Genomic DNA, 27,378 nt, shown 5'->3' on the forward strand with positions numbered 1-27,378 from the left:
CTCGAAGAGAGACCAGGAGTCGAGGCAGCATTCCCAGCCAAAGTTCTCCGAGGGGCGGACGGATCTGAGGACCATCATCTTCTCGATGAAGGCTTCAGTCCTGTTGTCGCTGAGCTCAGGACTTCAAGGGCAGGCACCTCTGAAGAGAAGTGGCCCACATCTAATTTTAGTGTGCCCACTTCTCCTCACTGCCCTCGGGAGGCCAGTCCGCCAACCTCACCACCTTTGGTGTTTCAGGGCGCAACGGTTTCCAATGGGTTTTTGGCCCAGTCTCCACCCGGGAATGTTGCAGAACTGGGAAGCTCACTCCCTCCAAGGATGGAGTTGGAGAAGTATGTTCGGTTGTCCCCTGCCGGCAAGTCTTTCCAGGGTACCTGGCATATACTGATTCCTCTTTCAGACTATTTGGCAGCATAGCAACTTCTGCCAAATGTGTCTCCATAGGTTTTGCAAATGATAGAAGCAGAGTGTCTCCTACTGTCTCGCCCACCCTCAGAGAGACTAGGGGTTGAGGTGGCACTCGCAGCTGAAGCCTTCTCAGGGGCAGATGGATCTGAGGACTGTCACCCTCTCAAGGAAGGTGTCTTGCAAAAAGTCCTGACGCCTCAGGGCTCTGGACTTTGAGGACAGACCCCTCCAACAAGAAGTTGCCCACACCAAGATTTTAGTGTGGCAACTTCTTTTCAGTGCCTTCGTGAGGCCGGTCTACTAACCCCGCCACCTCTGGTGTTTCCGTTCGGTCTAGCCTTGCCACCTTGCACCTTCGCAAAATGTATGAATGCAATCAATTATAGTTATGACTGATTTATTAGGTCAGTCTGGAAAGATGGCGGTTCAGCATCAAAGTGTTACCCTCGCTCACATAGATGCTTGGAGTTAAACTAAACTCCAAGAAGAACTTTCTCCATTACACTTTAAGGAGTGATATGGGACTTGACTATGATGTAGGCACAGATGTCTCTTATGCTCATATCAATTCAATTCTCTCAGCTGTTGGCAATATCAGACTAAGCTAAGCCATCATGGTAAAGCAGTTTCAGAGACTGTTGGGAGTGGGACATGAGACCATTTCAGTGGTGACTTAAGACCATGGGGTTTTCCCTAAGGGGCAACCCATTCCGCATCATCTGCGTGACGCGCAGATGCCTTCACACCCTAGAGATGTGGAAGAAACCTTGGATCTTGGCCCAGGTTTCTGTGCTGGAGGCCCCCTGTCTGTGGAGATGTCACCATCCTTTATTGAATTTAAATTCCCTGGAGATGATGGCTATATTTCTAGCACTGAGAGACATGCTCCCGGATCTCAAAGTCTTCCATGTCCCCGTCCACTCCGACAACACATTGAGGGAAGTGTTCGCATCAGAGGAGACGTATCTGGTTCTCCCACATGAATCCAGTTCCATTGGGGCTGGATGCCATGATTCGGCCGTGACCGAGGCTATACCTGTACTCTTTTCCCCTGATCGTTCGGCTCCTGGGAGTTCTAGAGATGGTTTGGCCCCTGTGGGGGATCAACTCATGAACTCTGGTCTCTCAACTGAGGTTGTTGAGGCCATCCTTAAGTGAATGCATTAAAGCAGAAACTCTTACTTTTTTGGTGCAGAAAGCGCACCAAAGTGAACTGCCTAGTTGGTTCTGTGCTGAAGTTCCTTCAGGATCGCCTTTGTGCTGGGTTTAACCGCATAAAGATGCAATCTGCGTAAGAGGTACAGTCTCTGTTGTAGACGAGTGCAAACCCATTCAGTGTGTGTTTCCCATGTAAGTGAGCTGTCTATATAAACACCCTGTGCACACGTGTAAGTCTGCGTTTGAGTAATGTGTTGGTCATGTATAACCACTTCTCAAACTAGGAAAGAAAATAGGATGGGACTTCATTTTTTCCATGGGGAATTGATTGGATGGTTGTGGTTTGCTGCTGGTCAGTCTGATGTGAGTGCGTTAGTAAACACGTCATCATGAGAAGAGATATCACTGCAAGAGGGAGGGAAAGTTATTTTGACTAAGATTACGAGGCACATGAATTTTTAAAACATGATGTGCAGAGATATAAAGCGTTAATAAATAGTGTAATATTCCATAAAAAATAAGAATTTGCTATTTTGATTTCATGGTGACTTTAAAGACACCTAAGTTGGACAATTATTGAAATTAAATTGTGTCTTAATAAGTATTCTAATACTTTTAAAGAAAAAGTTAAAGTAAAAAGTGAGTTCCTGCCTCCACAAACATTTGATGGAAGGTTTTTTTTTTTTTCTGAATATTTTGTACTGCTTTAAAGTATGTATGCAAATTTTATCTAATGAGTTCAACAATTAAATAAGCTTGGTACTTTACAAAGGAATCTCCCAAATAAATTCCTCTGGTCTGATCACTATAATGATGTCATACCTGTGACTCATGCATTCCTAATTTAAAAGCTAACGATTAACTGAAAGGTTATATTGCCTATTTATAAAAGCAAACTCTGGAGACATAGGAATAACAGTGGGCCTCCTCGGCAGTAGCAGATCTCCTGCTGCTCCTCCTCCGTTCGGATGAGGGGAGGATCACTCTCTGAAATCTGATACATGTGCTTCCTCGTGAGTTTATCCCGATTCCCGATCGCTCAGTCCATGTGAGAGAATCGGCTGGTTCAAATGGAGATATCTTGCGAGCCGTGCTTACTACTGGATTTCTAGAGGACAGACTGAAAGAATGATCTCATTTCACAGTGCCGATCACACACTGGTGCTTCACGTACTTTATTATTAATCTCCAGCTCTTGAGAAGGACTCTACCGGCTGGACCCAAAATTTAAAGCAATGGATCCAGTAACGAGGTGGACACCAAAACAGGTTGTTGACTGGATGAGAGGTGAGTTTAATAATATGTAATGCTGGTGGTCGTTTAATTTTAAATGGTCTCTCTTTCTAGATAGCCAATGTTAGAATCTAGGACGTGTGCTTTGTTTACCTGTAGTACTTTCGACGAAACCAAGATCAGTGTGTCAGCAATGTTCGAGCACCAACAAAACAAACTCGTATGTTTAAAGAAACTCATGGTTCTATCGCGTGGCAGAAAAAAACAAATACATAAATTGAAATAACATCCCGCTGTACTGCGCGTTTTTTATTGTTATGCACGCATGTTATGCAGGAGTATTTTACTCCCACAGTTCTTATTGTTTTAGACAGATTTATCTAACCGTTCATCTTTTTTCCAGAAGATAATTATACCCTGCCATTTGTGTAAATGATTGACACATAAAAGCCTATTCTTCAGTGTTGAGAACTTGTTCATGTGTAACGTTAGCTGTGAATTACAGACGAATTGGAATTGAAATGAATGCCTTGTCAAAGTCAAATCTGATCAGTCATTTGTGAATTCGAGTCGAGGAGCTACCAGTCGTGTTATTTGTCCATGTGTAATCATGAAAGATTAATGTAATAATAATTGTGTGAAGTCATAATAATGTAAGATTCAAATGTGAATTGGACCACCTGCCCTTGCATGAATTGGAGTAAAAATCCACTTATAAAGTTTATTGTCTGTTAGGGTCAATGTGGAATCTGTGTGGACAGTTGATGTGACGCATTCAAATATTTAAGTATAGCCTATCTGAAATTAAATGGTAAATTATAATGTATATTTGTATTATAAATTCCCAGCTTTCTTAATGTCTCAATTCATCATGCAATTTTAAGAGAAATATGCAACACTCTCATAACTACTAATACTGTTACTTATGTTTTGGTGAATTGGTTGCAAATTTATTTGTATGCTACAGTACATCACACTTACAGTATGCTTACATTAAACTGAAGGTCATGTTGGGTTGAGGTGTGGACTCTCTCTTTATTTTTTATTTTTTCTTAAAATGTTTTGTTGTTTGTACTAATCAAATTGCACAAATTCATGAGAATGTTCTCGGGTTGGAAATATGGAAATATAGCCGTCCCAAGTTTTGAATAGTTCAAAAAATCTCTTTCAGTGAATAATAATAATAATAATATAATTATTATTTTGTTAATCTCAAATTAAACGTGTCTGGTATATCAGTGGTTTTTACTGTCTTAAAAGTTTGACACACACTCTAGATACGATTTAAGAGGGGGAGGAGGGGGAGAACAGGGAGAAGAGGGGGAGAAGAGGGGGAGAACAGGGGGGGGGGTCCTTAAATAAAACATGTTTAGATTTTTAGACAGGCATTTTTTTTCTGGCACATCTTTTTGAATTTTACTTGGCACTTATACGGCTCAGTAAAAAAAAAAAAAAAAAAAAAAAAAAAAAATATATATATATATATATATATATGTTTTTGCCTCTCAAACTACTTAAAAACAATAATACTGGAGCATTACTTTATCATTAATGTTACTGTCCTACTTATATTAATGACTTAATTTGAGGGACACAAGTTAATTTGTCCTTTATCTGACAGTACTGACTCAGTATCCTGGAGTTATAACTTGCTAAAGGCACAATGGTGACAGTTGAAGGATCAACCGTTGCAGGGTTTGAACCAACAACAATTAGTTACCAGGTGTGTTTAACTGCTATGCCACATGACTCTGAAATAAATGTAAATAGACTTTGAGCACATACAATGATATAGTGTAAACGGTACTACTACATTGCAAACATACAGAAAAAAAAGAACAAGAGCATCAGTTCTCTGTTGAATTAAATGCCTAAGGCTTTAAAGGTTTGTAGTGGTTCATGTGGGGGCTCTTGTTTCTCAGCGCTGCTTCATTTATAAATTATTAGATTTCTTTGTGCTCACGAGAGTCAGTTGCATTAAATAAATAAAAAATTCAGGGAAAAGTAGCCTACCTTCTCACACATTCTTGCAAACAAACATGCATGAACAGACAGTAAAAGTTTACTGGCAAGTCTTTAAAACTTGTTTGGAGTATATTCATGGAATGCTATGCAAAAACTGCAGTGAATAATTTCACACTTACAAAATTGAGTTTCATTCCTCCCCTTCTACTCCCACACTTGTTGAGGGACAGCTGGGTGCCTTACATTCTTTTTCAAAACTTCAGAAGCATCCAAAACAATTCTCAAAATTTTCAAACTATTGTAGATGAATGAGTTACAAAACCTAAATAAAGTAAAAGTACTCGATGAGCTGAATTTGAAAACCTGATCCATTTTCTTTATTTGTGAATATTTTTTTTAAATAATATTTTTTGTAATCCAGTTTAGCTAATTCATTGCAATGATTCTATAATATTTAAAGTGTTGAGTCATATTGACTTGATTTATGGTGTTCTTGCATCATTTTTGAAGATTGAAAGGTCCAAACCCCATTCATTTAATTGCATGAAAAAACATCCATCAGAAATTCTGTTCTGAAATTTTCGGTTTTGACATGACGTGGGTGTGTAAATGAGAACAGACTTATAATTTTTTAGGAACTAGTCCTAACTAGTCGTTCAAGGTCTACACTGATTTTGACCATCCAAGATGCTGATTATTGTATTGTATTGTCCCTAACTAGGGCTGTGTATTGGCAACAAAGTCACAATACGATATGTAACCCAATACAGAGGCCACGATATGATGGATATCAAGAAATTTCACCTCAGCAGAATTGATTATAACAGCTGTTATTAAACACTGCACAGGGCCATTGCAAACTATAGGAAGAGCAGGCAGTTCCCCTCCTCATTATGAAGAGCACTGTAACAATATAGTTAATGGCGTAGGTTTCATATTAACATTGGGCAATCCCCACCAGATAATTAATAATAATAATTAGATTTAGATAAATAAGCTTTCTTCACTGTAGCTCACGCAGATCATGCTGCACACACAGAAACATTCAGCAACACAGAAACTTCTCAACGTAGCCATGCAACTTTTATCACAAAAATAGCTTCACAACTGAACTCAACAAGGAGTTGGCAACATCACTGTTTTTGAAGCAGTTAAAGTCACTGCTTTACTGTTAATAGAGAAACGCTGCTACAGAATGAGGGAATTCATTCATGCACAATCTCTCCCTCTTTCTCAGGCCCATAAATGATCACAGACTTGACGTATTACACTTTTCTGTGAATAGAATATCAAACTGGAGATCGCTAAACTGGAAGCTTACTGGTGTTTTCAGAAAGCCAGTGCTTGGTTGCCAGGTTGAGAAAAACAAGTAAAACACTAAGTTTGAATCTCTGATTACGTCTCTTAATATCAGGCAACCCCAGTTCTAGCCTTTATATTATATCATATTCATTAATTTCAGCTCCTCTCAGTTTTAAACCCTAACTCGTATCGACAAGTAGTATGTTATGATACATTGTTGTATCGATGTATCAAACTGGCTAATAGCAATAAAAAACAACCTCAATAGCAGCAAATATGTTTTACAGTACAACATAAGCACTATAAGTACGTTGTACCTTTTTTGATGTAAGTACACAGTAGTTAAGAACAGCTAATAAAGGGGGACAAATTCATTTTGGTGCTGAAATTATACACTGCAATAATGCTAAATGCTAAACGTAGAAAAAGTTTTGATGTTTTGTTTTGTTTTTCTGTTGTAGCAGAAATGCAATCATGTGACTGCATAAACTTCTAAAAGTTTCTGAACCATATGTTTGTATTGTGTGTTGTTGTTTCTAAGGATATCATTACTAAGGGGGAACTTCTGACAATGATCTCATTGTCAAAAAAGCCTCTGTGTGGTAAAATGTTTGTGGATTTCCACCAAGGCATGACATCTAATAGATGTGCCAGTCGTATTCTTTTAACAGTTAAGATACTTCAACCTGGTCATGGCTGATTTTTAAAAATATTTTCTTTGCTGTAAGTATGATTACTTTTTCACAGACTACACAGTTATCATGCTAACCATGTAACAGCTCATCACTCGACAGTGACTATTTCAAATATTGCCAGGTCTGTAAGCTTGAATGACAACAATAGGCCAATATTAGTTGTTCCAGGAAATGTTGTTCCAGGGCTACCTGTGATGAGGAGCCACTGAACCAGCAAGTGTACCTTTTCCATAGGTTCTGTTAATTATATTAATGTTTTAATCCAATGGTTTCCATCCATGTATCCACAACACCATATGTCAACCCTTAGATCTTGTTATCGCCATATGGCATCTTCATGAGATTCTCATAAATATTTAATGGAGACTCTCTGTTGAAGTTTAAATGGAAGAGGTGCCTGGTATTTCCTGTTCTCTTCTTTAATTTTATGGGACTGCATTTTTGTAGCGTGCAGTATAGAAGTGTTTTGTTTTTCTTAAAGGGGTCATATAATGCCATTTTTGTATAAGATAATATGATTCTTTAGGGTCTAAATTAAAAGTTTGTAATATACTTTAATTAAAAATTCTCATTAGTATTGTAAGAAAACACTAATTTTACCTGGTCAAAAACAGCTCTGTTTTCAGCACGCCATTTAAGTGCATGTGTCTTTAAATGATAATGAGCTTTGCTCACACCGCCCCTCTGTTCTGTGCGTACACCGTAACACAATAACACAATAACCATAACGCGTTGTTCATTATAAACGTGGGATTATGAATTATATTGAGAACGTCGTACATAGAAAACATGCCGTAATGTACCCTGAGTGTAAAAATAGCCACATTCATCGTGAAGCATGCAGCAAGCGATTTGCAAAGATTAATATAAATATTAATATAAAGGTTAATAAAACGTTACACTCACTTCTTCTTCTGCAGGTGCAGCAGGAACACGAATAGTTGGTACCGATCCTTTTTTCAGGAGCAGCTTCTTAACAAAACCAGCTTTATACTGACCCCTGTTTGTAAAGCAGTCTGGTGTGTGAAATGATTTACGCAAACATGAAAGCATTGACGTTGATCGTGGGGAATATTCCCTTTGAAAACAAAACTCAGCCACTGCGTCTTCAGCGGTTGGGATTTAGGAACATCATAATGACTGCTGTGTTCCTTATTGCACCCAAGAACAGAACACCACAATCGCTTAGGCGCCATTCTGCTCATAGACAGTGCTCCAGCGTATCAACAATGACGCGCGGACTATGATGACAGACAGCTCGCTCACGAGCGAGGGCGGGTCTGTGTTGAAACGCTGCTGTCAATCAACAATCGCGGGAGGGGCGTCTGACTGTGTGACGTCACTAGGTCAAACGGCTTGATTTGAGATGGGGGGAAACATATAAGGAGATAAAAAAAAAACACTGGATGGATTTTTAGAATTTTATGATGGTTGTGTACAGGCACTGCCAACACACATTTCGGTACAATCAACTTGTAAAAGTGCATGTACCATTATATGACCCCTTTAAAGACAACGCAGAGTTGCAGACACAAATAATACAATACAAAATGTTATGGCATTGATCTTTTCTGAGACATTTCAGTGCACTCTACATTTCCACAAGAGACCTTTGATCCCACTTTGACAATCCGTTGATATTTGCATGAATCCATGCTCCGTTTGTAACAGCACTGAGGTGACAAGGCATGATCCTGCTGGCTTTTGCATTCAGAACTGAGCAACCCAATGTAAATCTCCCAGATCACAGTAGCTTAGTAGAGCCAGAATAAGAGCAGTGATCTCTACAAACACATAGCTTAACTCAACGTGGGAAATGCAACCTCAGGTAGCACATCACACACAGTTCACTGCCTCTCCATGAGTGCTTAGCCAGGCAGAAAGTTGGACGGGACACTGTGGGCTCGTTGCTGCAAAAGGCCTAATCCTCAGGAACAAAGGGAATGCCTATTAAAAACACACACAAGTTCATCAATGAAAGGCATAGAAATAAGCTCTAGGCAAAGTTAGATTTTGATGATCATCTTATGTTCTTGTTTAGAGAATCTCTTTATTTTGTGGAAACCAGGTATTCATGAACATGTCATCAATTATTCACCTTCATGTCATTCCAAATCCTACTTTTGTTCACCTTTGAAACACAAATTAAGATATTTTAAGGAAACTTGAGAGATTTCAGTCCTTCCATTGGAAGTCCATTCTACCAAAGCTTTGGGTTTCACTTTATTTTGATGGTCCCTTTAACACATTCTATTGACTATAAGTAATGTTGCACCTGCATGTCTACTAACTCTCATTAGAGTGTTAGTAGAGTATTAGTAGACTGGTAGGGTTAGGGTTAGAATAAGTTGACATGTACTTGCAAAGTTACTTATAGTCAGTAGAAAGTCTGTTGGAGGAGCATCACAATAAAGAGTTAGCAGATATTAAGCAGAGCGTCTACTAATGCTCTAATGAGAGTTAGTAGGCATGTAGTTGCAAAGTTACTTATAGTCAACAGAATGTTCAAAAGGGACCATCAAAATAAAGTGTTACCAAACTTTGAGTCCATATCTAGCAGTTTTATCCAAGACACTGTCATTTTATATGATAACCTTTCATTTAGGATTTCATATAAACATTGATAAATGCACACTGTTAATATGCTAAGAGAAGCTTGGCTTGTGAGAACAAACCTAATTGGTTCTTGGACGTTAAGCAAGCACGTTTGAGCTTCCACAAGAACTAATGTGGCTTGTTCTTGCATTTCTATAGTTAGAATGGTTGCCTCTAAAGGGTTGCACAGTGTCAGTTCTCCTTGAAGAGGAGTTTGCATGTGCACAGCTATAGAACAATAGCAGTGAAAACAGCAGTTAAGAAAGCATCTGATCATAGCGATGTGGATATGTTTGTACAAGCTCTGCAATTCGACACTCCAGTCAGTCACATTAATTTATATAGCACTTTACAATAGATTGCTTTAAACCATCATCTTTAGCATTAAAGTGTCAGTGTCTCATTCATTTCGAATTACTTGAATTACTACTATTATTGCTACTGCTGCTATATACTAACGTCTGACCTCGACAGACTGAACAGAAGAAAAGAAGCTGGAAAGATTTCCACATCAAAGAAGGCGGAGCCTCAGAGCCACACCTACATATTACGTAATCACTACGGACCAATGGTAGTTCAAAGGTGATTACCAGCTGGAGTAAACATTTCCGAAAAGTTTTCTTTGCTGTTTCAAACTCCCAGAACAAACTCAAAACGAACTTCGTTTCATCCTGATTTTTTTTTCGAAAGGACGTGTCACTAGTTCATTCCTCGATTTTTACTTTTCCTCAGCAAGTCACACAATTTGTGGTATCATTCATGTCTGTAGCACAAATGGCATGAGCAATAGAAATAGAATACAAAAGTGTATGTTCATAAATATTAAATCAGTAGATTATAACAATTATATTAGTATAATTATACTAATATAACAATTATACTAATCTAAGAACAGTTTTTTTGTTTTGTTTTTTTGTTCAGTTCAGATTTACAGTGCTTATGTTCCTCTGGTGTGTTTCCACTGCTCGCAATAACACAAAAGAATTGGGCCTCCTATTGCACGGTGTAAAGGTCACATTATAATACCCCTCATCCAGCACCTACAATTGGGTAAACAGAGGAAGGGTGTTACTGCATGCACAGACAAAGAGCCTGAACTATATCAGGGCATCATGGGAAATCCTGCTCTCGCCTTCTCTAAAAAACATACCTTTATTTATAGGGTCTTTGTTCATTGCACACTTGCATATAATAATTCTAACGCCAGGATCATGACATGGTTCAAATTGATTTGCTTTTTATTTAAACAGCTTTTATTAAGGAACAATCAACATGCATATTGCAGAAAGACCAGTCCAACATGTCATATTCACAATAAATGCATGTAGATGCTTGACATCAGTCTCCTGTGCGTCAGTCAGAGGGATCTGTGTTTGTGTGAGATCTGAGAGTAACAGCATCACAGGCTTTAGTCATTGACTGAGAACAGGTTGGTGCATGTGACTCATCTACATCAGTAACTTTCACATGCTTTGAAAGACATCAGCCATGATATCATTTGTCCCTTCTCTCAGTATTCATTCATGATCTATTGAGACTTCCATACCGTATTGATTTACTGTATTTTCATACTTAAGTACAAGGAGTTAACTTTCACAACTTCAGTGAAATTGAATATGTCCCCAGAGTGCTTTATTTATGCACTACAATTGATTAGTAAATGAAGAAATCTTTCCTTTGTTACATTGTTGTGTCTAAAGACATTTTTGTGTCATTTTTTTTTTCATGGGAGAGAGCTAAAATAACAGACATACATCAGATCAAAGCACTTAAAGAGGAACATATGCTTTTTTACATTTTCAACATTCTGTGTGTAATGTTTGCGTCTGAGCATGAAAAAGCCTGCAAAGTTACAAAGCACAAAGTCCCTCCAAATGGAGTTTTTCTCTATATCAGTGCGCTCTGTTTCTGAACTCCCTGAAACGCCTTCTTTGCAGTCTTGAGTTTTTAGGGTTTTTTTGTGGTTTTCCTCTGTATTTGGGGAAACGAACACGTCACAATATTCCTCATTTAAATAATTCCCGCCCAAGGCATATGCAAAATAGAGGGGGTGAGGCCTGGTTGTGTTGCATTAGTGTGTTGAAACTGTTGGGAGATTTCCCCAACACACTTGAAGTGTCACAATCACAACACACTGTGCTTTTCAGAAGGAGGGGCTTCATAGAGTCTGTAACTAAACAGGGTGTGTTTCCCGTACAACAACATAACTCGCTGCTTTACTACCATAGTACAATGCATCGTTGAAGAAATCAACTAGCTAGTCACGACTGTTTCCCAAAACTGTATTGTCGCAAATTGGTCATCAACCACTTTGGTTAATGAATTCACACATGTGGTGGAGTAATAACTACTTTTAATGAATCAGTTTGAGATTGAATTCATGCTAGATGTTTTGCTATAAATTATGGACATGGCATCTGAGGACTAATTCTCATTTTTCTCAGTTATTTTGCTTTATTTCAGTCACAGGCTCGTTCTTACGTAGTAGAGCATGCTCGCACATGCACAATTTTCAAAAACGACGCTTTAAATCCCTTGACAAGCTAAAAGGCGTAAATTATATTTGTATGTATTCTAAGTAAAAGATATAGATTGTACTGAATGTCATCTTGCTTATTTGGCTCAAGATAAGGATTCATTGAGTCCACATGTCATGCAAACAAGAAACTCTGCTTCAAAACACTGCTCGAGAGCTGTCGTTCCCACAACTTTGCAATGCTGTTTGCGGATGTTCTTTGAAACTCTGGTTTCGGAAAAAATTGAGTCGTTGAACTATGATGATAAAGACGGAACTTGCGAACAGTTGGCTAACGATGCTTTTGGGAAAACGCAAACCAGAGCGTTACTGACAAACTGGGAAGACAGGTGCTATAACACTGTAAAATATGTGATTTTTCTTTTTACATTCAAGCATGAAAATAGTGGTGTCAAATCGATTAATCGCATCTAACATAAAAGTTTGTTTACATAATATATGTGTGTGTGTATATATATTATTACATATATATATATATATATATATATATATATATATATATATACACTGTATATAGTATACTGTATGTCTGTGTTTGTTATACAAAAATAATAATAATAAATGTAAGAATATATATACATGCATATATTATGTAAACACAAACTTTTATGTTAGATGTGATTAATCATTTTGACAGCACTGCATTACAAATAATTCTAGTAGAGGCCAAAAACAAAATCAAGACTTTGTGAAAGTCCAGAATATTGCCTCTTTAATTAGCACACTCACATATATATTAATACAATTACTACAACATTTTTTTATTTTGGTCATATTGCCCACCCTAGTGACCTTTTTATAAATCAGTGTGATGTTTCTAAGAAGAATGAAAATGCTGCTGGCAAAACTGTAGAGCTGTAGCGTGAGAAAACTGTGATGATCCATCTACATTCAAACCATTTTAATAAAAACAAATTAAAAAAATTGTTACAAAAATATTTGTAAGGGAAATATGCAAATCTTAAGTGCTTGAAATATGCTGAAAATGGAAACCGGCAATCTGGGAAGGTTAATAATGAAAATTTGAAGTCTGTATTTAAAGCACTTGATGAATTCTCCTTTATTTTGTTAGCAACACATTTCCTGTGGATCGAGTTTGCAGAAGGTCAACAAATGGACGTGTGGTCACATGCACATTCAGTTATGACATGTCCCATCCTGGTATTGGGCAGATAGTACCAAGCATAGGTGACAGGCTTTACTTTTTAGCTGGTTATGACATGAGCTGAGAGATTGAATATAACTTTACTTTGACTGGGATGATAACCAGTCTCGTGCAAACATGTTTTAATGTGGTATACTTCCTGTCTTCCTGTCCTAAATTATTGTTGTTGTTGTTTTTTGCAGTACTCAACAATACGAAACCCTTTTTTTAAACCCATATTAGACTGAATATCATTTAATATGTTATTATTAAAAGTACTTAAATACTGTGGAGTGGAGTCACCAAATAGTAGGCTACAGCTGTTGTTTTGGGCTTGTAGTAGTAACATGTACAGTAACTGTTATGACACGCTAATTAATTTTGTTTTGCTAAATACAACTAAACAGAAGTGCAGAGCATCCTACAGGAAGTCTCTCGCCATAATGTCGTCGCCCATGGATTAGCACAAAGAAATGTAAGTATTCCTTTAAGATTCATTACTGCGTCTTGGCCCCTTTCAGCAGGAAGATCTACAACACATTCCTCTCTCCTCAGAGGAAAGGTTTAGGTTGTCTTCTGTCTCTGATTACAGCCTATATTGGATCTGTTTGCAACAAGCAAGTTGAAATATGATGCAGGAATTTCATAATTACGATCTTTTCCATTGGTCCAGTGCATGTTTTATGCTAAAATAAGGGTGTGATAAAGTAGTTGTTAAGATATGGGAAGGTTTGTCCCAGTAATTATGGTTTGGCAGAAGATGATGTGGCAGAGTTTGGTAAGGGTAGATCCAGTCACAGATGCCTTTTTGTTTTCAAAGCTGCTTCTGATTACAGGTCTCTCAGACTGACTTTCATCCCCTAGTGTCTGCACTGTTCAGCCACAACAATTACTGTATAAGGAGTTAATGAGGAGATTTTGGCAAGTGTGAGGTCCCTGAGCGGCTCTTACAGGCCTGTCTATGAATGGCTGGCAGGCAGAAACTTAGTTTCTGTGTGCAGACAAGTGGAATGTGTGAAACCACCTGCATTGTATTATTATGTTAATTCAGAGAATAATTTTTAAAGAAGTGATGAATTGAAATCAGGAAATACTGTTCTCAAAATGGAAGTGGTTAGCATATAGACATACAGCCAAATGCAAAGCCTTTCAAAGTATACTTCATTTGAACGCATGCACAATTGACGTTGTGTCCGTGACGTCACCCTTTTTTTGAAGCCCAAAGTGGGCGGAGTCGGCCGTCGCCATCTTGGCAGCGCGTCACCGAGCGCCACTCCCGGATAACTGAAAATGGGCAAAGAGGCGGGATTAGCTGAGGTGACGTGACAGTAGACAAGCGACTAGTAGTGACAGCAGTGGCAATCCACCTGTCACTCAAGTGGCCATGCCCTTAATTATGCAGAACTTTAGGGCTTAATATAATTTAGATGGATGAGTTATAAAAAAAATTCACCCCCCTCACAGGCAAAATTAGCTATATAGATCAAAACAACTTTTTGTACCAGGCTGTAAATATTTAATTTCTGCTGTAAAGTTGGGCATTTTAACATGGGGAGTTTATGGGATTGACCAGTCGATGAATTGCAGTTTAAGTCACTTCCGTGTTGGATTCAAGAGAGAGACCAGAAGCTTGCCGCTTGGTAATGATCGACATTATTCTCGCGCGAAGAAGAAAGCGACACAGTAAACAACAATGGAGGACATGCAGCCGATCTTGTTCTTGCTTCTCGGCATGTGGCTGTTTGTCACCAGAAGACGACAAGCTTTGTTTGAGCAAAGGCTATCAGAAAAATTCAAGGCACGTGGACGAATTGAGTGTATTGAATGTGCATACTATGCTGATGAGAAAATTTACAACACGCACTGTACAAAGAGTGTTTCAGATGAATCACTTTCCAGATCTATTTCCAAGGCAGGCTCATTGAAAAAAAAGTCCTGTTGCAACAATTATACATATAATATTTGCCGCTTGCACATTCTGCAGCACATTCATAGTGAAATGAATCTGATGAACATGAATCTGGCTATGTTTTTTACATTGCTTGTTGTAAGTATCATACCAGTTCAGAAATAAAATGTCCGGTGTGTGGCGCTGAAAGGTTCATGCTCTTATCGCATTTGAAAATAATGTACCACCTTCACCAAACCCTCCCCTAAACCTAGTGTTAACAAAAGCAAACATGAGATAAAAAGCATTTGCATAAGCAACCATGCCATTTTAGGTCGCTTCTGTAAGTCTTTGATCTCTTTTATTGTGACTCATGCTTCACGAAACTCGTATCCAAGTGCTCTGCGTCACAAGTGTAATGCTGTATCAGGTGAGTTACGGAGCAAATTCACTACATAAATATGGTGCTGATTATGTGATGCAAATGTCAAAATGAATTAGTTTTCTAGTCATGCACTATAGAATGGTCGAAGTGTTTTGAGGTCATAACATAATATTAAGCAAGGAACTGCATGAAAATATGTATTTATTAATAATACATGTGTGGATTCTTAAACTCACTGACCCACAACTAGCCCTCCTCCTTGTCAGTTAATCCTGAGAGAGGTGATGTTTGTAACCCTCAGAAAACCTGTCCGTTTGTCCTTAAGGTCTTTTTTGTCCACCCTGTCTTTTCACCTAAAATGACAAACATGATCGCAAAAGCCCCAGAGCATCTTCTTTATGCCTGTCATTCTAAAAGCTTTCTGTCTCTTTATCTCTTTTATCTCTCATTTCAAGAATGAGGGGTTTAAAAACCCTATCCAATTGCCTTTCTTTTCTGTTGGGATTTGGATTTTTGGGAATTTGCAAATCAGATTAACAGTATTGATTGTTATATGAGCTGCTGTATTCCAATCAATACAAGTGACTATTTGTTAGATCAAATCTCCATGCCAGGAATATTGGATCCAGTCTCTTTACCAAATCCCGTCAGAAGATATCCATTTTTCTAATATTAGCAAATGGTAAATGGGACACCAAATCTTTTTGCAGTGTAAAAGTCTTCAATCATCCTGAGAGGTTGACAGAGGAAGCCATAGAAAGAGCAGAAAGCAGGAGATGAAATGATGATGAAATGATGAATGATGAAAAAATTAGCAGGGTTTATTGAATAATCCTGTACTGAGAATTTCTAGGTCCTTCCACTTTTCAGGAGGTAACAAATCTTGACAAGTAAAACCACACAGCACTTGCCTATTTTATTTGATTTATTATTTTTTTTACACTAAGCATATCTCTGCTGTGCTCGGTTTACTCATTTGGTTGTTGCGTCTAATGAGAGGTTTTGCACACAAAGGATTTTTTTCTAATTATTGCCTTCACAATAACAAATGTCTATCGAGACAGCATCATTGTGGAATTCCCACAAAGGGTCAGCGCCCCAAAACAATGGGCATTCCTTCATTCCCCTCAGGTTTACTGGAAGTTTCAATAGAACGAGAGAGAGAGTTCCAGTGGCAGTGGCTATTGTACATGCTGCGTATGAAAGCACAGAGTTTGTGTGGAGAGGGAGGTCACACTCCCACTGGGAGGCCCTTCATTCTGGATGGTGGAAGGGCTTTCTCTCTCATGTAATCAAACCCCTGAGAACCCCAGCCTGTGTGAGCGAGTCTTACACCATGAGACTCTCAGAGAAGGGTTGGCTCTGGGGGCACATCCCGTCAGAACAGATGTGCAGGTTTTAGTTTCAGAGCACAAGGTGTTGGGTTTATCAGTGATCACATCAAAGTCTCTTAGCAAGAACGAGATTGGCAAGAACATGACTTTAGACCGATCCAACTGTGTAATTATCCTATTTTGATCAGAAACATGATACTTTAATAAGACTCAGACAAAAGAAACAGTTGGGGGGAAAACATGGTGTAGTTGAGGTACGTGGTTTTTAGTAAAGGGCTAAGGCAAAAAAACACCCATGCCCTCACTTGTTCTGCAGTGTGATTCTCACCACAATTATGATTACAGAAATGTTTCTGTTTTTTGTTTTTTTTTTAAAGTCATAACTTTTCTGGTTCTGGTGCACCGTGCGGGCCAAGCAATGGGAGCATATCCATTAATAGTAGAGCTCTGTGATTTCTGTGACACAGAAAACATGGATGGAAACACAGAATCCAGTCATAAAAAATGGAATTGACTGTATAATGCGAAATGTTGAATGATTAATAAATCAAAAGTAGCGCTGTACAATTAATATCGTCAATTAATCAATTCACGATATGGACAGGCATCGGCAACCTATGGCTGGCGTGGAGGGGTAATCGCTGAAACATGAACAAAAGCGAGAGAGGTGTATGTATTTCATTTAGGTAAAGAACCTCGCACCTGCCTACAGTTCTACATTTAGAGATAGTCATTCCTCAAAAGGGGCTTTCGCACTGGAGGAACCTTTTCATAGTTCCTAGAACTATTGGCGGAAGTACTCGGATTTTGGCATGTTCGCACCACAGGAACTAGGAATTTTAGGATTTTAGTTCTAGGAACTCCTTTTGGAGGAACTAATTTAGCTCTTACTTCAGAGTAGGGTCTAAACCAGCAGTATAGGAACTATCCATGACATTAATATACGCTGATTGGCCGAACGCATGCAAAACACCAGCAACCGCCATTTTTAAAAAAGATGTATAAATACACAGATTATAGCCTATATATTTACTCCACAAACTAACTCTACGAACATGGAAAACAGTGATAGATGGGCCGCTTAACCTTTACGCTGAGGAGAAAATCCAACGCAACTTTGAGGGAACCAAGTCAAAAGCCGCTTTCCGACCAAGTAGTTACATGAACTTAGTTATAGGAACTGTCCACTTCTAAACAGTTCTATGAACTACTCTCCCCCAAACTCGGTTTTGCTGTTTGCGTTCGCACTGGCCAAGTGGCCATAGGAACTGGTAGGAGGGGCGACTTTTATTTTGACGGAGCGACGGACCTTTATTTTGACGGCGCTGAGTACGCCAGTGCAAACAATGCTCGCATCCTCTGTGTTCATTAGTTAGCGATCTGTCTAACAGTACTGTTTAACATGTTATTAGATAGAACTGTTGATAGAAAGTAGACAGTATATGAAAAAAAGGTTATTAGCCTATGCCGTGTGGTTGATGTCCAGTGTTGCTAGCTGGGCAGATAAACATAATCATGTTTGACTTGGTCCCCTCAAAGTTGCGTTGGATTTTCTCTTCAGCATAAAGGTTTAGAGGCCCATCTATCACTGTTTTCCATGTTTGTATCTAGTTTCTGGAGTAAATATATAGACTATAATCTGTGTGTTTATAGCTGTTTTAAAAATGGCAGGTGCTGGTGTTTTGCGTGCGTTCGGTCAATCAGCGTACACTAACGTCACGGGTAGTTCCTATAGTGCTGGTTTAGACCCTACTCTGAAGTAGGAGCTACATTAGTTCCTCCAAATGGAGTTCCTAGAACTAAAGTCGTTCCTAGGCGGCGTGTTCGCACCGCAGGAACATACGGGTACTTTAGCCAATAGTTCTAGGAACTGTGAAAAGGTTCCTCCGGTCGGAAAGCGACTAAACATGATGCATTTCTGCTCAGCTAGCAACACTGGACATCAACCACACGGCATACGCTAATAACTTTTCATATACTGTCTACTTTCCATGTATAACAATTCTATCTAATAACATGTTAGACAGATCGTAAACTAATGAAATCGGAGAATGTGAGCACGGTGTGCTCAGGCTCTGGTGTTCTCAGTGCCGTCAAAATAAAAGTCTATGGGAACCATTAGTTCTTAGCACCAAGTTCATAGAACTACCCAATGCAAAAGACCCTAACACAGCTTGTTTTATTTACTAGCTACATACTCTTAACATGAGAATAAACTGCACAAGTCAATGAAAGCACACAGCTCTGAATAACCATTAGTGCTACCACTGTGCATCAAGCAAGTCTGTTTGACTAACAGCATACAGTTTGTTCTGCTATTTGTTGCACTTAGCTTTGAAAAAAACAGTTAATGTTTTAAATTCTGGTAACACTTTAGTTTAGGGTCCAATTCTTACTATCAACTAGTTGCTTTTTAGCATTAATATGGATATTGGCTGTTTAATAGTACTTATAAAGCACATATTAATGTCTTGTTCTGCATGACCATATTTAACATCCCTTAACCCTACCCAATACCTACTTAACTACCTTACTAACTATTAATAAACTGTAATTAGGAGTTTATTAAGGCAAAAGTCGTAGTCAATAGTTATGTATGACCTACATCTTCAAAGATATTCAACTTAGTGTATATGCCTGGTTTCACAGACAAGACTTAAACTTAGTCCGAGACTAAAATGCATGTTTGAGCTGTCTTAACTTGAAGCAACTTCCACAGACATATCTTAAAATATGTCACTGCCATTGTTTTGTCTCAAGATGCTCACCATCTTTTTTCTTAGGCATGTTTCTAAAGGCTATCAATGTCTAATTTAATTAAGGCCTTATCCTGGCTTAATCTAAGCCCTGTCTGTGAAATCAGGCCCTAGAGTCCTATCAAACATTCCCCACACATTACAATGACAGTGATGTGCAAACTCCGTTCATGCGTCACTTTGTGCGTTTTCTGATCAGATAGCGCTCAGATCGTAAAAACATCAGGTGCTTTCACATTCCAGACAAAACTGGAAAAAATGTAAATGCACCGGGTTGTTGAAGGCACATAGGCTATGTACATTTTACTCCACTCAAAATGGTAAAAAAAAAAAAAAAAAAAACTGCAACACTCATCACCACAGATCAACACGTAATTTGCCGCAAATAAAACTGAAGGTTTTGTGTCGCATCCTGAAGCTCAACACACAGTCGTCTTCATTCAGACTATGTGAGACATTTAATTTGCATATAGCGCAGGAATTGAAGAACAGATATTCGTTTTGCGTTGACACATTTATGTGGCCAAGTGTAAATGGAACCGTTTTAACAGATAGCTATCAGATCAGTAAAAACACATTGGAAACTATATATATATATATATGTATATCTAAATAAAAATAATCTAAATAAAAAAATCCAGAAATCACAATATATGATTTTTTAACTATTTATTTGTATGATACAGCTGCAAATAAGTATTTGAACACCTGTCTATCAGCTAGAATTCTGACCCTCAAAGACCTGTTAGTCTGCTTTTAAAATGTCCACCTCCACTCCATTTATTATCCTAAATTAGATGCACCTGTTTGAGGTCGTTAGCTGCATAAAGACACCTGTCCACCCCATACAATCAGTAAGAATCCAACTACTAACATGGCCAAGACCAAAGAGCTGTCCAAAGACACTAGAGACAAAATTGTACACCTCCACAAGGCTGGAAAGGGCTACGGGGAAATTGCCAAGCAGCTTGGTGAAAAAAGGTCCACTGTTGGAGCAATCATTAGAAAATGGAAGAAGCTAAACATGACTGTCAATCTCCCTCGGACTGGGGCTACATGCAAGATCTCACCTCGTGGGGTCTCAATGATCCTAAGAAAGGTGAGAAATCAGCCCAGAACTACACGGGAGGAGCTGGTCAATGACCTGAAAAGAGCTGGGACCACCGTTTCCAAGGTTACTGTTGGTAATACACTAAGACGTCATGGTTTGAAATCATGCATGGCACGGAAGGTTCCCCTGCTTAAACCAGCACATGTCAAGGCCCGTCTTAGTTTGCCAATGACCATTTGGATGATCCAGAGGAGTCATGGGAGAAAGTCATGTGGTCAGATGAGACCAAAATAGAACTTTTTGGTCATAATTCCACTAAACGTGTTTGGAGGAAGAAGAATGATGAGTACCATCCCAAGAACACCATCCCTACTGTGAAGCATGGGGGTGGTAGCATCATGTTTTGGGGGTGTTTTTCTGCACATGGGACAGGGCGACTGCACTGTATTAAGGAGAGGATGACCGGGGCCATGTATTGTGAGATTTTGGGGAACAACCTCCTTCCCTCAGTTAGAGCATTGAAGATGGGTCGAGGCTGGGTCTTCCAATATGACAATGACCCGAAGCACACAGCCAGGATAACCAAGGAGTGGCTCTGTAAGAAGCATATCAAGGTTCTGGCGTGGCCTAGCCAGTCTCCAGACCTAAACCCAATAGAGAATCTTTGGAGGGAGCTCAAACTCCGTGTTTCTCAGCGACAGCCCAGAAACCTGACTGATCTAGAGAAGATCTGTGTGGAGGAGTGGGCCAAAATCCCTCCTGCAGTTTGTGCAAACCTGGTGAAAAACTACAGGAAACGTTTGACCTCTGTAATTGCAAACAAAGGCTACTGTACCAAATATTAACATTGATTTCCTCAGGTGTTCAAATACTTATTTGCAGCTGTATCATACAAATAAATAGTTAAAAAATCATACATTGTGATTTCTGAAGTTTTTTTTTTTATGATTATGTCTCTCACAGTGGACATGCACCTACAATGACAATTTCAGACCCATCCATGATTTCTAAGTGGGAGAACTTGCAAAATAGCAGGGTGTTCAAATACTTATTTTCCTCACTGTATATATATATATATATATTACAGCATTAACATTTGTTAATGCTACTTACATTTTTATGTTTGTTCACAGTGCATTAACTTTTGATCTTACAAATGTATTAGTACATGTTAAGATTAACATTAACTAAGATTAATAAATACTGTAGAAGTATTGTTCATTGTTAGATCATGTTAACTTCTGAATTGTTGTAACACTTGTAAAGTGATACCAAATACAGTTTAAAGTAAATTTTATATGAAGTGCAACTTCATTTTTACAAAAGTATATTTTAATTGATCATAAATGCTTCTCATTCAGCAGCATGTTTCAATCATATTTCAAAGGCAGTATAAGTAATTATGAAATGACATGTAAATGTACTGAAGTCCTACTTAATTGTGACAAAAAATGCTCTAAAGTCCAACTATTTACATATATATATTTTATATGTGACCCTGGATCACAAAACCAGTCATAGTCAACAATACATTGTATGGTTTAAAATGATTGATTTTTCTTTTATGCCAAAAATCATTAGGATATAAAGTAAAGATCATGTTCCATGAAGATATTTTGTACATTTCCTACCGTAAATATATAAAACATTTATTTTTGTGAGTGAATGCAGCACAATCGTGAACATAAATGGACAACTTTAAAGGAGATTTTCTCAACGTTTCGATTTTTTTGCACCCTCAGATTCCAGATTTTCAATAGTTGTATCTCGGCCAAATATTGTCCTAGCCTAACAAACCAAAGTGTCTGAAAACATTTCCAAGTATATTCTTTTCGAAGTATTATATTTCCTGCAATGAGTTCTCATTTTAGAAGTATCCTTTTTTTACAAGGGAACATTCACTGATATAGCAGAGCCTCAACTTTGTTTGAGATTTCCAGAGATAAATGAAGGTGGACTGTGTATTGAATATTAAGGTCAGTGATTTTGTCTGGGCTGTCAAGCCGTTGAGTCCGAGGGCATCGGGCCAGACCTTTGCAGCTGCTCTCTCTGTAGTGCCTTTGACTGGGTGAACAGTGAACACCCTTCCCCCTCTCGTCCCACAGGAACATCCTTCACCGTCCTTCACTGGTGCTGCAGCCCGGGTGACTGAGGGCTTTGTGTGTCCGTGGGGGGTGTTGGATGCTCTTGTCAACATGTCAAGAATCAGACATAAGCTCCTTTGCTAAGTCAGCAAATCCTACTTGTAACCGAATTTCATGTGATTTACATCAAAAGGAAACGGAAGCAGGAAATACACCAACATTTCCAAACAGATCTACGCGTAAAGAAACTGAACAAGGCATTACGAAGCCCTGAAGAATCCAGCTAAACCAGTCTGCTGACATTAGTTTCCTTTGAGCTGTTAGTAGGCTTGCTGTAATTAGGTGACCATTTGCAAAAACAACAAACTGTCAATTGTTTTACCAGCTTGACACACATGTATAAACTCTAGCAGGTGGAAACAGTAGTCTGAAAGCTCTATACACACCTGTTGCAGCGTCAACGAAGGAAGCATGTTCTAGAGAAAACCTTATGTTTCTAGATACCTTATGTAGCTATCTATCTTACTTTAGAAATATCTTGTACTCACCCAGGCTGCATTTATATGATCAACAATACAGTAAAAATTTCAAACAAACAAATTACTTCATAATTATATGAAAACACGTACGGTGGTGTACTGTATACCATTTCACTGTGTTTTAAATCTGTATTTGAATTGTCCCGCTCTGAGCAGCTCAAAACAAACTCCACGAAGCGTCAGTGATAGTTTTTATTTCGCCTTAAGAAGCCGTTCTCGTACTGTGATGACAGCACACCCTTCTCAGCAGCTCCAGCAACAGACGCAACCCGGAAAAACTATCTGTATGGATTTTTGCCGATAACCCATTGTTCCAGCAATCGGTTATCAGTGCCTATTAATTGGCAAAACCGGTCAATTGGTGGATCTCTAATGATATGGGGGGTTTTTTTATGTACAAAAAGCATTTAAACAATAAATATTTTTAACATTATGTTTCTACTGTCACTTTTGATCGATGTAATGGCTCCTTTCTGAAAAATTATTAAAATATTTCTTTCAGAAAACTTTTTCTTAACCCCAAATTTTCAACTCTGAAAAGGTTTAACAGTGAGTTCAAGTTTTACAGGTTTTTTCACTGTTCCGCCATTACTTTTTTTTAACAGTCCTTACAGCCCATAACAGGACTTAAAGACACACTATGTAAGATTTTTGGATCAAAATATTCAAAAACCACTAGAACAATGTTATATATTTTGTTGACTTGTATTCTTACATTATCCCAAATGTTTCTAAGAATGTTTAAATCCAGAGAAATAAGCAGTTTTAACCAGGACACGAACCGTGTCCGTGCGTCGCCTATCAATGACATCATCTCCGCGTTACCCTCGATTTCCGGTTATACTGTATTTTGTAGAAACCATGGAAACACCAAAGACACTTTAATATATTGTGTGCTTTATTAGACAGATGAACAACTGTTTCGATACATTCATTGACAGAAAACTAATCATTGTTAAATAGCTGAACACAATTAGTCTTTTTTTTTAAATCTCGTTTTCTTGATTTACAGCGAGTATCATATTTATCATGCCTAATATTGATCTAGTAACCGCCGAGCAAACACACAGAGTTAGCATTATAACAACTTTTAACACACTCAAATGTATCTAATATGATAAAACAGCGCTGTGTTACCAAACATACGCAACGTTTACACAACACCAATTTTAACTAAAAACCGAAAACCTTTAACTAAAAACCGTTTTGTCTGTTCATTTACACGACAACAGTGTTTTTGGGGCCTGAAAATGTAAGCTTTTGAAAACGGGTTTCAAAGTGCAAGTTTTTGAAAACAATACTGTTATTGTCTCCTTGTAAACAACAAAAACGCAAATTTGTGAAAGCGGTGACGTCATGCACATATGTATTATTTGTTCAGTTGGGTCGCCAACTACAGCAGAATACAGCGTTTTTTAAATTCGTGTGAACGGGGATTGCTTTGACAGCGTTGTTGCCTTTACGCAACTTTTTTGTACATCGTTGACATGTAAACGACAACGCATCCTTAGTTTGATCAAATTTGACCAAAAAAGTTTGAAATTATATAACAGAAGTTATAATTTTAGGATTTCTTAAATTTGGGGAGCGCAGAAACAGGAATCGAGGTACGGTCTATGGTTATTATGTTTAAAAGGAAATTGATGGAATTAAATTAACGTAAGCACTGCATTCAAAGTCAAAATGCGGCACTGTTGCTCGTTCTACTTGTCTTTGGCTAAATTTGACAATTCTGAAGAATGAAGAGACCCTGCTGCTTTCAGAAAACCATTTGTAGGCTGGTTCTCTAGTGTGTAAAAGTGTGGCACTATCAGAAAATGTATCTGTTTGTTTGTGATGCAGAAATGTTTCCAAAAAATGTTTTCTTTCTCTTTCCTCTTCTTCTTGTGAAGGTCTAGATGACAGCCTACAACAGTATGTGCACAACTTTGAGAGAGAGAAGATTAATGGAGAGCAGCTACTGAAGATCTCCCATCAGGACCTTGAGGAACTGGCTGTTTCCCGCATTGGCCATCAGGAACTGGTTTTAGAGGCCGTAGATCTCCTCTGTGCTCTGGTTAGTCTTATTCACGTTTGTTGTGCTTCTAAATTGTGAACCATTTATTACATACTGTGTGTGTGTATATATATACTGTATATATATATAGTCTTTATATATATATATATACATACATACATACATACATACATACATACATACACACACACACACACACACACACACACACACACACACACACTGTATATACATTTGCACTCGTGATATCGCTTATCTATATCACATTATATAAATAATAGACAAAAATCATGAATTTTTGAGGTATTTTAACTGCATTCTATAGGATTCATCACACAGTGAGCTGTTGCCCTGTTTCATGTTCATCACCAATCAACTGTATGAAATGTAAGATGACGTAGGTCTGGGGCGGGGCGGGTGCGTTAACTGTGTTAAATCTTTTTATTTGCATTATTTTTCCATAAGTAATTAATTAAATGTATGCATTAAATCGACAGCCTTAAAATATTGAGTATGTATATTGGCTAATGTGAATGATTGAATGCAATCCTTTCATTACTATATTCACTAAAGGCCTTTCCCGGCCTACAAATATTGATTAGTCAGTAGTATTATTGTCTTCCATACATCTACTAATTTAAAAGAAATTGGAAATTAGTCACATGACATTTGAGTATCCATGCAGAAATCAGCTTAAAGGGATAGTCCAACCAAAAATGAAAATGTTGTCATCATTTACTCACCCTCAAGTTGTTCCAAACCTGTATGAGTTTCTTCCTTCAGTTGAACACAAAAGAAGATATTTTGAAGAATGCTGGTAACCAGACAGTTTATGGTAGCTATTGACTTCCATGGTTTTTTTTCTTCCTACAATGGAATCCAATGGCTGCCGTCAACTGTTTGATTACCAAACATTCTTTAAAATACCTTTATTTGTGTTCAACAGAAGAAATAAACTTTGTTTAGAACAACTTGAGGTTGAGTAAGTGATGACAGGAATTCAAGATTTAAGGATTCAAGAAAGATATGTAATTTGCACTGGCTTTGGAATAATAATGCTGTTTACCACACAGAACAGTATGATTCTGAAAAAAGGAAACCAGGAAATAATTACATGAGAAATGACCACGGCTCAGAAAGACTTTGGTTTCTGTGGATGCGTGTTCTGTGGGGAAGAAAATTCAAGGACCTGATATGAACACATGGAAATACTTAGGTAGAATGTCTTGGTGGCTTTGACTGATGGTCATGCCAGTGCTTGTAAAAGATACCGTACATCGCAGTGTCCAGCACTGAAAGCTATAATTGTGCCCAGACCCCTAGCATCAAACGCAGACTATGGCTACAAATCTGTGGGTTCCCCATTTTTTCTTAGTGTGAAAAACGTTTTAATAATCTAAAGAAATTTTTTCCACTTTAAATAGCCTTTTGTTGCAATGGGAAGATTCCACTGATGTTAAAGGTTCTCCTAGAAACACAGATGCCAATAAAGAACCTTTATTTTTGCATATGTGTATGTAATTTCACACCCATTATTCCAAATACTTGACCACAGAATGCCTGATTGACCAATTATAATCAAGCATCCCAGAGAGCCATGTAATAAATCCTCAGATAAAATAATGCACTAATATACAGACAGAATCTCAGGTAATTCCTAAAAATGTCAATTAACACATTTTGTGAAATGCATTGTTGTCTAAGAAGAATTAATGATTTAGAATGAGGCTCATAATGATTTTTCCAGATCATCTCCCCAAACCTTATACATCTGTTTTGTCCCTAAATCACAGCTGCGTCCTCGATGGAAAGAGTCTCCTATTGTCTCATAGCACTGGAAATGATATTAAAGGCACTCAGGCCAAGTATTGGATGCAGAAAGTGCTATGTGTTAGTGTTAGCAGTGCTCCAGATATCTCCCTGATGGAGTGTCCTTAAGTCTATTTCATTCTGAACAGGAAACACATTCCCACCTCCATCTGTGAGAGCGTCTATGAACTTTGCCCTGATGGAGGAAACCAATCTCTCATTTCTTCAAACCATATCAGGTGTATTTAACCCTATCATTTGATAAATATAAACCCTCAAAGCGCCTTGGGAAAGGAATAGTTCACCTAATATAGATCAGCATTTACTATCAACATTTATTAGTGAAAGCAGGCAGAGAGCAGTGGTTGTCCAGAGCTATAATAGCACTATAATGCCCGGTTTCACACAAGGCTTAAATCTAGTCCCAGACTAAAATGCATGTTTGAGTCTTAGCTGAAAGCAACTTGCACTGAAATGTT

General features: G+C 38.2%; 1 protein-coding gene across 5 annotated transcripts in view; it reads left to right on the forward strand.

The window, feature by feature from the left end:
* The first annotated feature begins 2,548 nt into the window (after positions 1 to 2,548).
* LOC311071615 (connector enhancer of kinase suppressor of ras 3-like) overlaps positions 2,549 to 27,378 on the forward strand; it is a 78,238-nt gene continuing 53,408 nt past the window's right edge. For 4 of the 5 annotated variants that reach the window (XM_084096036.1, XM_084096037.1, XM_084096040.1 and 1 more), the window contains exons 1-2: positions 2,582 to 2,853; positions 24,966 to 25,129. In XM_084096036.1, the coding sequence (XP_083952162.1) occupies positions 2,802 to 2,853; positions 24,966 to 25,129 (216 nt within the window). In that variant the 5' untranslated portion in view covers positions 2,582 to 2,801. Of the gene's footprint in view, positions 2,854 to 24,965; positions 25,130 to 27,378 lie in introns of all 5 variants that reach the window. The other variant, XM_084096039.1, reaches the window with a different exon arrangement.

Source organism: Abramis brama (genome assembly GCF_963993115.1).
Source record: "Abramis brama genome assembly, chromosome: 21".
Classification (NCBI taxonomy): domain Eukaryota; kingdom Metazoa; phylum Chordata; class Actinopteri; order Cypriniformes; family Leuciscidae; genus Abramis; species Abramis brama.